General features: G+C 55.2%; 1 protein-coding gene across 2 annotated transcripts in view; it reads left to right on the forward strand.

The window, feature by feature from the left end:
* ABCC6 (ATP binding cassette subfamily C member 6) overlaps window positions 1-14343 on the forward strand; it is a 49228-nt gene that overhangs the window by 21634 nt on the left and 13251 nt on the right. For both annotated transcript variants that reach the window (XM_041747394.1, XM_041747396.1), the window contains exons 11-21: window positions 873-965; window positions 1951-2154; window positions 3325-3471; window positions 4359-4446; window positions 4843-4918; window positions 6637-6763; window positions 6970-7146; window positions 9232-9399; window positions 9851-10025; window positions 11360-11435; window positions 12820-12940. In XM_041747394.1, the coding sequence (XP_041603328.1) occupies window positions 873-965; window positions 1951-2154; window positions 3325-3471; window positions 4359-4446; window positions 4843-4918; window positions 6637-6763; window positions 6970-7146; window positions 9232-9399; window positions 9851-10025; window positions 11360-11435; window positions 12820-12940 (1452 nt within the window). The remainder of the gene's footprint in view (window positions 1-872; window positions 966-1950; window positions 2155-3324; window positions 3472-4358; window positions 4447-4842; window positions 4919-6636; window positions 6764-6969; window positions 7147-9231; window positions 9400-9850; window positions 10026-11359; window positions 11436-12819; window positions 12941-14343) is intronic.

The following is a 14343-nucleotide window of genomic DNA, read 5'->3' on the forward strand; positions in this document are numbered from 1 at the left end:
AAATGAAACAAACTGGCTGGCTCTGTGGTCCAGATTACAAAAGTATTCTTAAAGGCTGAGAGGGGAAACTGAGGGCCACGGTGGCCGTAGGAGTGGAGGTGGGGTTTGTCTAGAAACTGGGTGCAGAGGACCTTGGAAGAAATTTCAAACAACCCCTTCGAAATCATTTACCTTACCCCCACCTCCACATTTTCCACACAGAGAAACCAAAGCCAAGAGGGAACATTCCTGTCCCAAAGTCACAAAGCAGGTGTGGGGTAGGGCTGCCAGACAAAATACAGGACGTCCCGTTAAATACATATTTCAGAGAAATTGATTTGATTGATTTCTTAGTATAAGTATATCCCAAAAATTGCATGGGATATACTTATACAAAGAAGACATTTGCTGTTTTGTCTGAAATTCAAATTTGACTACGAATGCTTCCCCCCCACCCTAAATCAGGCAACCTTGTCAAGGGTGAAATGAAGACTAAGATAATAATTGTATGACATGGGCACTTACTCTATGTGATGGGTGATGCTCGACGTCCCTTTCACAGATGGGGACACTACAGCTTAGGGAAGGTAAGTGCCAGTAAGTGCCAGGGTCAGGATTTGAACTCAGACCCTGACCCCGGAGATCCAACTTCAGCATTCTGGCCAGGCGTGCACCCTCGTGACGTACTTGAACACAGCCCCACCACCACTGTGTGGGGTGCTTGTTCCCGTCCATGACCAGGAAGGACTCCATCCTCACCAGGCGCCCATCGGCCGCTCTCATCAGCTCCCTTGGAGTCCATTACCTTAGGACGCTAGTCTGACCAAATCCCTTGGGGTCGTCCAGCTGGGCTCCTGGAAGCATCTGGGGACATCCACCCTCTCTGTCTCCAGCTTCTAGGACCGTCTGCTCTCACTGCCATCGCCGTCTTCATGAGCCTCCTCCCTCTGAATTTCTTCATCACCAAGAAGAGGAAACAGCATCAGGTGTGATGTTTGGGGGACGGGACACACCGGGTGGGAAGTGGGAAGGGGAGCCTGCAGGCCACGGGACTGGCACTGGGGCAGGTGCAGGGGGGTGAGGAGGTGAGGGGGGACTGGGTGGTGGGAGCCTTTCCTGTCACTCCTGCCCCCTGCATCTCTGTGGACAGCTGCTCCCCTCGCTCCAAGCACTCAAGCCCCAAGCCAACCCTGGGTCAGCTTTGATGGTCTCTTTTTCTCACATGACGTCCGTCAGCACATGCATCCAGAACGGTGCCCCTGTCTCACGTTCCCTGGGTCCCCGCCTCTGCCCTCGCCCCAACCCGGACCTCTCCACACATCCCTCTCAGCTCAGAACCCCAGGAGGAAGGAAGATCTGTCTCACATACCCTTTAATACCCTCCTCCTGTTCCTGTGCCATCGCCCCCCTTGGTGAGACAGCCCCAACTCCTCTGCCTGACCTCTGTGTCCCAATGTGGTCCAGCCCAGCCCCCCACCCCGGGTCCCCCCACACCCTCTCTGACCACACTGCCCATCCTCTGGGTCATGCTGTCCCCTTCATCTCCCCTGTCCCCTCATCCACCCACTCTCTGTGCACCCAGCACCTCCTCACCATAGCTCATGTGTCACTCCCACCTCCAGGAAGCGTTCTGGATGGCACCATGCCCAGGCTGGCTCCCGGCTCTCTTTCCTGCTTCCCTGGTCTTTGGGAGCTTCCCTCTGCTGGTGGCACATCACCTCTCACCCACAAAGAGGGCAGAAGCCCAGGGACAGGAGGGAGGAGGCACCTACAATGGCCCAGGTGCAAGATGACAGTGATCTGGGCCAGGACTGTGGGGCCAGCCCTGCTGAGAGGCAGACCTCCTGGGGCCTGGTGTGGAGGTTGAATCAACAGCAGTAGCTGAAGGTGGAGTGTGATGGTTTGGGGAAGTAGAATTTCTGACGTTTCCCTGCCCTCTGCCCTCTGCCCTCTTCTCCCCTCTGGTCTTAGGAAGAGCACATGAGGCAGAAGGATTCCCGGGTGCGGCTCACCAGCTGCATCATCAGGAATATGAAGATGGTCAAGTCCCATGGCTGGGAGGGAGCCTTTCTGGAAAGAGTCCTGCATATCCGGGGCCAGGAGCTGGGCGCCATGAGGACCTCCAGCCTCCTCTTCTCTGTGTCCCTGGTGTCCTTCCAAGTGTCCACGTTTCTGGTGAGGTCCCTCTGGTCCCTCTGCAGAGCATAGACTAAGGGATGGAGCTCTAGGGCGGGATGAGGTAGGCGGAGCCCCCCACCCCCCAGCTCCTGGAGCCCTGCTTTGCAGACCACCCCATCCATCCAAGTGTACCTTTCTGGATCCTTCCCTCTGACAGGGATCCTTGCTTTGTGCTGAGTTAGCTAAGCACTTAGACCATTCCCCTGAAGGCGGCAGTGGCCAATAAGGCCTGGCATTGGCCTGTAGCTGTTGCAGTTTCTAGCCTGGGGATGAGGCAACAGGTGCGGGAAGCTGCGGAGGTAGAGCCCCACGTCCACACCGGCGCTGGCTGTCACATGGCTGCAGTGGCCCTGCACTGGGCACAATGCCTGTCCTGTCCTCCACTGCTGCCGCATCGGCCTTCCTAAAGCACGGCTCTGACTGCAGTCACCCTGCTACCAACAAACCTGCAATGACTCAGTGCCCACAAATAAATAAACAATACAAACTCTTCATAAGATATTCAAGGCTGGTGGCAGGTGGGCCTCAACACCTATTCCCAGAAGGATTAGAACCTCCCCCTACCCTGATCCTGGGGGGTGTCACCAACAGTAGCAACACTCAGAACCACCAGGACCACCACTCAGAACCATGAGAGCTCCCCAGACAGGATCACTGAGTCACCATCACACCAAGCGACCATCAGGTCATCACACCAAGTGACACCTAGAACCGAAACATCTCCAATACCTAGAACTGAACTACCCCCTAGGGACTCCAGAGCCAGAGATGCCACCAACGCCCACCGCCCTGCCCTCGGGTGCAGACGATAGCTGCAACCTCGGGTCATCTCCAAAGTGTTCTAGAAACACAAGTGCCCCCCATGTCTAGAACCTCCCAAATGCTACCAAGATCAAATGCATGGTATCCCTAGATGTCTGCAACCAAGAATTTCTGGTCCTCGAACGGGGGCTGCACACACAAGTCCCTTCACCAATACACTCATATTTTTGGTGACACCTACACAGCTGCATGAACTTGGAATGAGGCATGGGGCGCTAGCAGAATTTCGGGCGAGGGGAGGATGGAGCGGGTTTGGCCACGCAGGCCTCCGGACATGTCTCGCTCGCTCAGCTTCCCGGGCCATGCCCCCAGCTCATTGTCCCCCTCATTCCGCCTGTCCCCCAGGTCGCACTGGTTGTGTTTGCTGTGCATACGCTGGTGGCCGAGGAGAACGCCATGGACGCTGAGAAAGCCTTTGTGACCCTCACGGTCCTCACCATCCTCAACAAGGCTCAGGTTTTCATGCCCTTCTCCATCAACTCTGTGGTCCAGGTGAGGCAGGGCGCGGGGAGGCCAGCTGGGAGCTGACCGGCAGGGGTGTAGCAGCAGGGCCCCGCCTCCATGCACCCCCACACTGCCCGCAGAGGAGGAGGATGGATGGGGGGAGGGAGGAAGAGGCAGGGAAATGGAGAGGCAGAGGATACAGGATGTGCCAGCATTCCCACTCCCTTCTCTCTTTTTTTTTTTTTTTTGAATTAAGATACAATAGGTTTTATTTTTTATTTTTATTTTTTATAAATTTATTTTTTGTTGGTGTTCAATTTGCCAACATATAGAACAACACCCAGTGCTCATCCCGTCAAGTGCCCACCTCAGCGCCCGTCACCCAGTCACCCCCACCCCCCGCCCACCTCCTCTTCCACCACCCCCAGTTCGCCTCCCAGAGTTAGGAGTCCCTCGTGTTCTGTCTCCCTTCTCGTACAAAGCGTCTTTATTTCGATTCTCTTCCCTTGCCGTGTCCATGCCCACTGTGCCGTGATGGAGGTGATGGCAAGATGATGCCAGGCTGAGGCATCCCTACCCACACGGCCGCCCTAGGTGGACCAAGTCTGGATCCATTTCTGATAATGGTCTGCTGACCTCCTTGGAAAAGCCACCATCCTCCTCCTGGGTCTCATCTGCATGCAGGATGGCAGCCCGATTGTCCCTATTATGCTAGTAGTTAGGGGAGAGTAGCCAGGAGGTCACTGTCACCATCATCATCACCACCTCCATGCACAGTTTCCCGTGACCTGGAAAGCTGTGTGCTAAGGCCTTGCCGGTGCCTCGGGCTTGGGACACCAGAAGCCTTTCTACATCCTGAGGCACCAGGCACCTGAAGCCCGAGTCCTCTTTTTGGCTCTTTGGGCTCCAGTGACCCAGAGCTTTGGTTCCCCCAGGCCCGAGTGTCCTTTGACCGTCTGGCCGCCTTCCTCTGCCTGGAAGAACTGGACCTCGGGGCTGTGGACTTAAGTCCTTCCAGATGCTGTGAGTGCAGAGTTGGCGAGGGGGCGGGACTATGGAAGGGGTGATGGGACCCGCTGCACTCCTGGAGCCCAGTGACCAAATGCCAGGGTCCCCAGCTGGGGGGCTGCTGGTGACAGGATGGCACCTGCGGATTGGGCTGGCCGCCGTGTAACATGGGGACAGATGCGGAGGCTACTTTCTCCACTCATCCACGGGCACCTCCTGCGTGCCACCCTGGGCGTACAGCCGCAAACCCTCTAACCGACAGGGCCCTTGCCCTCGTGCGCCAAGTCAGGGAGATAAACCTGGCAAGGTGTTCCTTGAGATAGAAAATAAAATCGGAAAGGTGAGGGGCACAGTTGCATGATGAGACTCAGCAGGCAGGGCTTGTCTGGGTGACCCGCTTCTGCCCCGCAGCTGCTGGGGAGACCTGCATCCGCGTGCGCGACGGCACCTTCGCCTGGTCCCGGGAAGGCACGCCCTGCCTGCGCAGGTACAGAAGGGCTTCCCCGGTGACTCCCTTGCCACGGGCAGGAGGAAGATGCAGAGGCTCCAGCAGCTTCCCACATGACAGACAGCACAGGTCTCCAGCCTGGCACCGGAGGCGGGTCCGTCTGCACTGGGGCTGTCAGGGACATCGGTAGAGGCGGCCTCGGCAGAGTTCTGGGGAAGCGAGGCTCCCGGAGATGGAGGAACAGGGAATCCGAACCCCCCCAGGCCAGGCAGGAGACACCCCCCTGCTCCCCAGGCTGGCCGACGTGACACGAAGAGAGGCCTGGCCTCATCAGCCGCGTCTGCTTCTCTCCTTCCTGTGTTCCAGGTCACTGTCACCTCCAGCCCCCAATGTTGGCTGGGTCTTTGTGACAGAAAACCTCTAGCCAACCCCAACACTCCCGTAAGAAGGGAGAGACATACGCCGGGCAGTATTTATGTCCATTATCATTCAGCCACTCTGCAGTCTTTATTAAATGCTTGCTATGTGCCAGTCCCTGCTGGATGCCTGGGGCGCAGAGTGAAGAAAAGAAACAAGAGACTTGTTCTCTTGGGGCTGACATCCGGATGGGGGCCCATCAGTGAGAAATCAGGGGCAGGGGGTGATGCTGGGGGAGAGGCATGTGTAGTAAGGTCACAGTAAAGGGAAGGAAGGAGCCTTGCAAGTGTCTGGGAGAGGGGCTTTCTAGGCGGTGGAAGCAAGTACAAAGGTCCTGAGGCAGGAGTGTGTCTCACCAAGGTTCCTCAACCTCAGCAGCACTGACACTTAGAGCTGGAGACTTCTCTGTTGTAGGTGCTTTGCTGTGCATCGTAGGACGTTCAGCAGGACCACCAGTAACTACCACCACCAGTAGCTCTAGCTTCTAGCAGCAACCCCCAGCGGGTGTGACAAATGACCCTTGGGAGCCAGAGGGCACAATCCCTCCTACTTGAGGACCACTGGCCTCCTGTCTTTGAGGAACTGGAGGTCCGTGTGGCCGAGGCAGAGCAGCCAAGGGACAGAGCAGTAGGAGGTTGGGGGTCCTTCATGAATTGTTGGGACTTTAACTTTGATCCAAAGTGAAATGAGAAGTACTGGAGAGTTTGAGCAAGAATGTGTCACGATCCCAGGTGGGTTTAACAGGTCCCTCCAGCCACGGCGTGGAGGGTGGGCTACAGCACATGGGCAGGGGCAGAGTGCAAGCGGTGGGCAGCCTACGGCAATACCCTAGACAAGAGGCAAGGCTGGTGTACCCTCCTGCCACACTAAACTGTGTGTGTGTACATACGTGTATGCAGGCGTTCATATGTGCATATGTGCACCTACAGGTATGTGTATGTTAGAACAGGTGCAGTGTTTGTATAAATGTGCATGTGCATCCATTATTCGTGTGCACGCATGTCTGCGTGTGTGCTCGCGTTTGCACATGTATGTGGTGTGCATGTGCGTGTGCCCTTGTGGGAGGCTGTGTGCATGTGTGTATGTGGTGTAATGAACATGTGCATTATACGTGTGTGCTGTGGGAGTGCGCATGGGTGGAGATGCACATGCACACGTGTGGGGCAGGAGGGCTGCTCCAGTAGCCAGACGAGGATTGCGAGGGGCCACACTGCTCCACGCTTACTCAGGGGGACCTCGGGCCGTGTCACCATCGGGAAAGGCCGGCTCTGTCCGGGGTGCAGCCCTGCACAGACTCAGGCTGGACCCAACCCAGGGACATGTCCCTCCTGTGTTGCCAGGATAAACCTCACTGTGCCCCAGGGCCGGCTGCTGGCTGTCGTAGGTGCCGTGGGGGCAGGGAAGTCCTCCCTGCTCTCTGCCCTCCTTGGGGAGCTGTCAAAGGTGGAGGGATCTGTGAGCATCAAGGTGAGGCTGCCCCCTACCTGTGTGCTAGAATGTTCCCCATCCTAAAAGCCCTCTGGCTCCTTCCCATTCCCCCACTCCTGCCCCCTCCTCCAGAGCTTCACCTGCCTCCTTCCTCCCCGCTCCTCCCTGCTCCTCCTACCTCTCCAAAACCGCTCCTACCTCCATCCCTATCAGCCTTTTACTGGCCAAAGTGAGTTGCATTTTAGGGTTCCGTGGCTTACGTGCCCCAGGAGGCCTGGGTCCAGAACACGTCCGTGGTAGAGAACGTGTGCTTCAGGCAGAAGCTGGACCCGCTGTGGCTGGAGACAGTTCTGGAGGCCTGTGCCCTGTGGCCAGACGTGAGGGGCTTCCCTGCAGGGGTCCACACCAAAATTGGGGAGCAGGTGAGGGTCTCGGGGCCTTCTTGCCACAGGCAGTCATTGGAGCTGGGGGCCGTTGGCCTCCCTGGCCTGTGGGCCACGTGGTGGGAGGGACAAGACAGGGGAGCAGAGAAATGGGGCAGACACAGGGCCTGGCTCAGGGCCAAACCCAGAGGAAGAGCACAATAAATAGTGCTTAATGGGCAAATGGTTGCAAAGAGAGACAAAAGCAGGGGCGTGGCAGGGACTGGGGCTGAGGGGCCCTCGGCTGCTGGGAGTCAGGAGACCTAGGCTCCCGTCCTGCCCTGCCTTTCTGGGTGACTCTGGTCAAAGAGCTTCCCCTCTCTGGGCCTCACCCAAGGGTCTGGGGCAGAGATGTCCCATAGACTGGACAGACGCACCTGGAGCTGCGGACTGGGCAGGGCTCAGCAAACTGTGACCCAGGGTCAGATCCAATCCACCGAGAGTTTTGTAAATGGGGTCTTCGGGGACACAGCCATGCCCATTCATCTACCGGACAGTCCAAGGCTGCTTTTGCATGACGGGGTCAGAGGCGAGCAGTGGTCTTAGAGACCGGAGTTAAACTAGTTACCGTCTGGCTCCTTGCAGAACCTCCTTGCCCCCCTAGGTGGCAGTTGAGAGTGCAAAGGTAGGAGCTGCTAATAAGGAAATGAGTGGGCTTCCTGGTGAGAAGACAGGGCCCAGGAGAGGGTCTGGAGAAGCCCCTGTGTGGGCTGAGCCCCGATGGGTGGCTGAGGAGTGTCCAGAGAGGAGGATGGGCACCTGGAAGCCAGGGGAGGGTGTTTCAGGAGGAAGGAGTGCCTGCTGCCCTCCACCTGTGTCCCACTGTCATATCCTCAACGGAACCCATGTGCCCCCGAAACTCACCATCCTCACTGCCCGGAACTCCATCCCTCCAGAGCTCAGATCCCAAACCTTGGTGTCATCCTTGATTTTCCTCTTTTCCATACACGCATACATCTGATCCATCAGCAAATCCTGTTGGGTCCACCTTCCAGGAGTGTTCTGGTATCATCCCCCATCAGTTCCCCCTCCCATGTGGCTGCCCTGCTTCTCTCTGTCCTCACACTGGATAGGCCAATGCCAGTGCAGCAGCTAAAGGGATTCTGTTCAAATGTAGAACAGAGCACATCCTTCCTCTGCTTGGAATCTTCCAAGGTCTTCCCATCGCCCTCAGAGTCAAAGCCAAAGTCCTGATAGTCAGCAACAAGGCTTCTCAAGGTCTAACCCCACTTACCTCCCTGACTCCATCTCCTCTCCGTGATCCCCCCTTCCCTGTTTTACTCCAGCCATGTGGAGCTCCATGATGTTCATTAAACACCCAGAGCACATTCCTACCTCAGGGCCTTTGCACCTGCTATTCTTTCTGCTTGTAAAGCTCTTTCCCACAGGTCCACATGCCTCATCCCTCACATCTGTTAGGTCTCAACTCAAATGTCCCCTTAGTGGAGAGGCCTTACCTGACCACCTTGCTCCACACAGCAGCCCTGTTCATGCTGGTTCAGCAAACACACTAATGCTGCTTTATTATTCTTCAGAGCACATAACACCTTCCCATAGATGATGTATTTTTGCTTGTTTATTTATTGATTATGTGTCTCTCACCTCACCCTTGTTAGAGTGTAAGAGTGCCCTCCATGAGAGCAGGGACTGGCTCTTGTTCATTGCTGTATCCCCGGAGCCTAGAAAACAGAGTGTATCATAGCCATGGGGAAAATGTGAGTGGAATGAATTAATGAATGAATGAAAATAAGGACTGACAGGCTAGCACTGGGTTGTACAACAGAGAGATGACTGGTGTCCCTGAGGAATGAGGTATCATACGGTAGAGGAATGAGAACACGAGCCAGACTCAAGGGAGTAGTGGCTTGGAGGAGAAGATGTAGGTGTGGAGCGTGCAGCCACCCCCTCCAGGAAGCCTGGCTGGAAAGGGGGAAGCAAGGCTGGGCGGAGGCTGAGGGGGATGCTGGCTTGACAGCAAGTGTTGGAAGCTGGGAGGTGGCCCTGGTGGGACATGCAGAGTGAATTGGCCCTCACTCTGATGAGCAGGTGTTACACCCAGGCCCCTGCCCCCTCCCGTGGCCACAGGGCATGAATCTGTCTGGGGGCCAGAAGCAGCGGCTGAGCCTGGCCCGGGCCGTGTACAGCAAGGCCGCTGTGTACCTGCTGGATGACCCCCTGGCGGCCCTGGATGCCCACGTTGGCCAGCGCGTCTTTAACCAGGTCATCGGGCCCGGCGGGCTGCTCCATGGAACGGTAAGTTTGGGAAAACGTGTCAAAGGCCACAGGGCAGAGGCAGGGGAGGACCTGACCCCAGTCTGTCTCACCACCGCTCTCCTCGAGGCTCTCCTTCCTCTGTAATAGTCAGCTTTTGCTCTGCTGATGCTGCGTGACAAGCAACCCCCAATCACAGTGGCTTACAACAGCAGTTTGTTCTTGCTTTTGGGTCTGGGATGAGGCTCCTCTGCCTCAGGTCACTGGCCAGGTCCAGGTTCAGGTGGAGCCTGTGTGTCTTCTTGTTCCAAGATACAGTTTGAAGGAGACCCTCTATTTTTCTACTGGGATGTGGAGAAAGAGGGTGGGAGTACAAGAAAGGGGGCTCTCTCCACCCTGAGCCCCAGGACACTGCCTGACACTCCCCCCCCCAACCCCTGGCTCTGGAGGACTGGTCATACACGTGAGTGTGACTCACCCCTTCCCTGCCCAGACACGGATTCTCGTGACCCATGCGCTCCATGTCCTGCCCCAAGCTGATTGGATCGTGGTGCTGGAAGATGGAGCCATTGCAGAGATGGGTCCCTACCAGGAGCTTCTGCACAGGAAGGGGGCCCTGGTGGGTCTTCTGGATGCAGCCAGACAGCCAGGAGACAGAGGAGATGGAGGTACTAGCTAGGCTTGGCCGGTTCTCTGGCCCTGGCTCCTGCCACCCTTGGGGAGAAGGCTCCAAGGATCCCACTGGCATGGCTGGAATGCTCTGGCCACAGCCTTCATGGTGGCCCAAGCCTGGAAGCAGACAGCTCTCTGAAGAGGCCACCTATCCCTTCAGTTAGAGCCAGTGTCACCTTCTCTGAACCAGGGACTGTGCTAAGTGCAGTGATTATTTCATTAGATCTTTGCAACATGCCCATGAGGCACATGCAGTCATTGCTGCCATGTTACTGATGAGCAAACTGGACAAAGACAATTCAATTTTCCAAGGTCACAGGATTAGAACTCGGGTATGTTCATATCTGAAGTCTATGTTCCTAACTGCTACAGAGGCTGAGCGAGATGGTCACTTGGTGGCTAGAGGCCAGAAGGCCCACGACGCCCTAGGTGGGGCTTCTAATAACCAGAAAACACAGCGCGTGCTGGAAAGATGACCATGCATTGGAAGTGAAGCCACCGATGTGAGCTCCCCCACAGTGGGTGGCACCTCCCATGCATTAGCTCATTTAATCATCCCAATGCCTCTGTGAGGTCGGGGCCATCTTTACCTCCATTTTACAGATGGGAAAACCAAGGTCCAGAAGTGAAGGAACTAGCCCAAGCTTACATGGCCTCTAAATGGTGGTACTGGGATTTGAACCCAAGCAGCCTGACTCCAGAGTATGTGCTTTTTCATGAGTAGGCAGGATGCTGTCCTTCACCCCCACGTTCCCCATGACACCATGACAAAGCAAGGATGCACAGCCAGGTGCCCCCATCCCCAGGGTCTGCCTTGCCAGGAAACATCTGTTGAGCATTGGCCCACCCTGGTAAAAATCCCAAGTGTTGACTCACCATGTCACCATCCTGGAGCTTGGAGATGGAACCCGCCTGGTCTGGGCGACAGTCAGAGGGAGGTTCCCCCCTGGGGGAGGTGACTCTGAGGTTGGGTGGGAGTCACCTAGAAAAGAATATTCCAGGAACAAGGAATTGCTTGGGCAGGGCTGCTGGGGGGAACCTGGGGCAGTTTGCTGTGTACAGTGTTTGCTACTGTTTTTCTAGCCCCAAGTTCATAGCAGGTGTGCCATTATATCTGCTGAGTGAATGAATGAATGAATGAATGAGTGATTGAAGGAATAATGTTCCCAGAAGATCCCAGGGAGGATTGAGAGAAGTTGCAGGAGCCAGATGGAAGGAAACAGATGCTCAGACAAGTTAAGGCCATATGGTCAACTTTGGGTGGCAAAGCCAGCATCTGGACCCCGAGTGCTGACCCCCATCACGTGACAGGACTCTGTTGACCTTGCAGAAACAGAACTCATGACCAATGCAGAGGACCCCAGAGGCCCTGCTGGAAGCGAGCAGCCTGTAGGTGGACCCGAGAGGTGAGTCCACTGTGATGCTGAGCGCCGGGGGAGCATGGGCAGAGGCTGAGTCAGGGTGGCTGTTGTCACCAACTGCCTCTCAGGTGGGTAAGGGGAGCCAAGATGATTCTGGACCCCCCTCAGAGTACCTGCCATGGGGCTCAGCTGTGGGATAATTCACCAAAAACTATTGGATAATCAATTGGCTCTATAATGATTAGGTCCTCAAGTGGCCAGTTCATAGAATGACCAGTGTGCCCTCAAGTATGATGAATGCCTTACAGTTTGTCAGGTTGTCTCATGGCTGGGGAGGGGCAGGGCTGATTGCAAAGCAAGATCCTCACCATTGTTAATGACATGCCTTGTCCTGTCGCTCATCATGCTTTGACAGGCTTGCCACACAAAGGGCTTGAGTCTACACTCATGGGATCACTTGGCACATAGGTGGGGGGATCACCAGAAGGCCTGCTGTCCCCTTTTCTCTGGCCTCCTCTGGATAGGCCGTAGCCGGACTCATTGTGGGCTGTCTGCAGCCGAGGAGCCCAGCCAACATGGTGCTCTCTCTTTTTTATGGAAAGTGATTTTGTAAAACAGAACAACAGACCACTGGGCACCAGGAAGCGTGAGCTTAAGTGACTATAGTTGGGGGACTGTAGGGGGATCTTGAGGGTCCTTGGTCCCTGGGAGCAAGTAGAGGCTGGGCACAATGCCTCCCCATGCCAGCTAGCCTCCCAGAGTGCTCCTGGTCACATACTGGGCAATCCCACTTGTCTTCACAGTGCATGGTAATCCTAAGTAAGATGAGAGAGAAAGACAGACATATGTACATAGGTGAATATATAGATAGACAAGAGATCAATAAATGGTGGATAGATAGATGATTGATTGTAGAGACTAACCGCATTTTACAGCTGAAGAAACTGAGGCAGACAGCTAAGTCAGCCTCCTGTGGCTTCACGGTCAGCAGGTGGCAATTGGCATTTAAGATTGAGGCAGCCCACCCATCCATAGATGAAAGGAACACACAAGAAGTCCTCAACATTGAATTGTGCGACAGTGACACTCTGGCCACCTGGAATGACAAATCGAAGTGTAAACAGCAGAGGCAGAATGATTGTAGCAAAGCTTAAGCCAAAACAAAAACTCTGAAAAACCAAGTTCTGAAGTTGGACACATGAAGCTCATTCAGTGACACGGCATCAGGAGAACAGGCTTGCTCGCCTCTGGGGTAGGGGACGGCACTCAGGAGGGAGCACGGAGCACTGCTAGTTGAACGAATGAGTGAATGAATGAGTGAGTGGAGAGCGTACCTCAGGGTTCGTTGGCGACCAGTGGCCGGGAGGGCTGGACGCACACAGCCCATGGACAGGGACCCTGATGTGTCCTCATTTCCTCTCAATGGCAGGTCCATGAAGTTAGTCCCTGAGAAGGACGGGACCACTTCAGAGGCCCAGACAGGGGCTCCCCTAGCTGGTCCCGAGTGGGCAGGACAGCCAGCAGGAGAGGACGGCAGGCAGAATGGCAGGGTAACACCGGCTGCTCCCTCCCCTTTGCATCCAAGGCTACAGCTCCCCACCCCACCCCCCACTGGCCCCCCAGGGCTCGAGGCCTCCCATCAGGTACGGCTCTGTGCAGGGAGCGGAGAGACTCACTTTTATTGAACACCTGCTGCGTGCCAAGCAAGACTCGAGGTGCTTCATATTTCTTAATGCTCACAACCACCCTAAAATTAGATGGCGATAGCTCCATTTTAGGGATGAAGAAACTGAGGTCTGGAAATGTTTGTCTGTGTTCTCATAGCTAGCACGGGACCACCCGGGGACTCAAATCCAGGAGAGCCAGAATCTGCAGCTTGTACTATTTCTTTTCTTCTATGCTGCTTTGTCCACCCATCCACCCACCTACCTACTCACTCATTCCTGTTGCTCTTTCCTCCCATTCACCACTCACCCCCTCCCTCCTTCTTACCCATCCATCTACCTACCCATCTACCTGCTCATCTATTCATCTCACTCAACCCCCCACCCATTCACTCATCCAGCCATCCACTTACTATCATCTACCCATCCACCCACTTATCCATGCAGTACCCGTCTTCCATCTATCTAGCCATCTACCTACTCTCCATCCATCCATCCATCCATCCACCCACCCAACTATCTACCCATGCACCCACTTATCCACCCACCTACCCATCTATCCACCTTGTACCCACTTATCCATCCATCCACCCTCCTATCCATATACTCATCTTCCATCTATCTACCCATTCATCCACTTGCCCATCCTTCCATCAACTCACCTATGCACCCACTCAACTACAGACTTACTCATTTATTCTCCCATTCACCCACCTACCATTTATTCACCCACTCGCCCAATCACCCATTATCCCACCTGACCATCCACTCACTTATCCACCCAGAAAACATTTACAGAACCCACACTGCCAGGCATTGTCTATGCTGTGGTGGAGATTGCACACTAGTGAAGGGAGACAAGCAGCAAACAACGAGGCTACCAAGCAATGTGATACTAGATAGTGATAAATGCTATAAAAAATAAAGAAGGGCAACGAGATGGGGACCAGCCAACGGAGGGTCAGGAGCCTACTTGGGTTGAGATGCTCTGAGGAGTGACACTTAGCTGAGCCCTAAAGCAAGAGACCAGCCTCAGATAGAGCAGGGGGAGAGCATTCCAGGCAGAGGGAACAACAGGTGCAAGGGTTCTGAGGTGAGAAAGAGCTTAGGGTGCCAGAGGAAAAAAGGGGATCCCAGAAGACCAGCAGACAGTGAGTAGGAGGTAAGGTCAGAGACATAGACTAGAGGTTTGGTATTTCTTCTGAGAGCAAGAGAAAGCCATGAGCAGGTCAGCAACAGCAAGATGGGGTCAGGATGATGTTTCCAGAAGTTTGCTCTGGCTGTGGCCA

This window comes from Vulpes lagopus, chromosome 3 (genome assembly GCF_018345385.1).
Source record: "Vulpes lagopus strain Blue_001 chromosome 3, ASM1834538v1, whole genome shotgun sequence".
NCBI lineage: Eukaryota > Metazoa > Chordata > Mammalia > Carnivora > Canidae > Vulpes > Vulpes lagopus.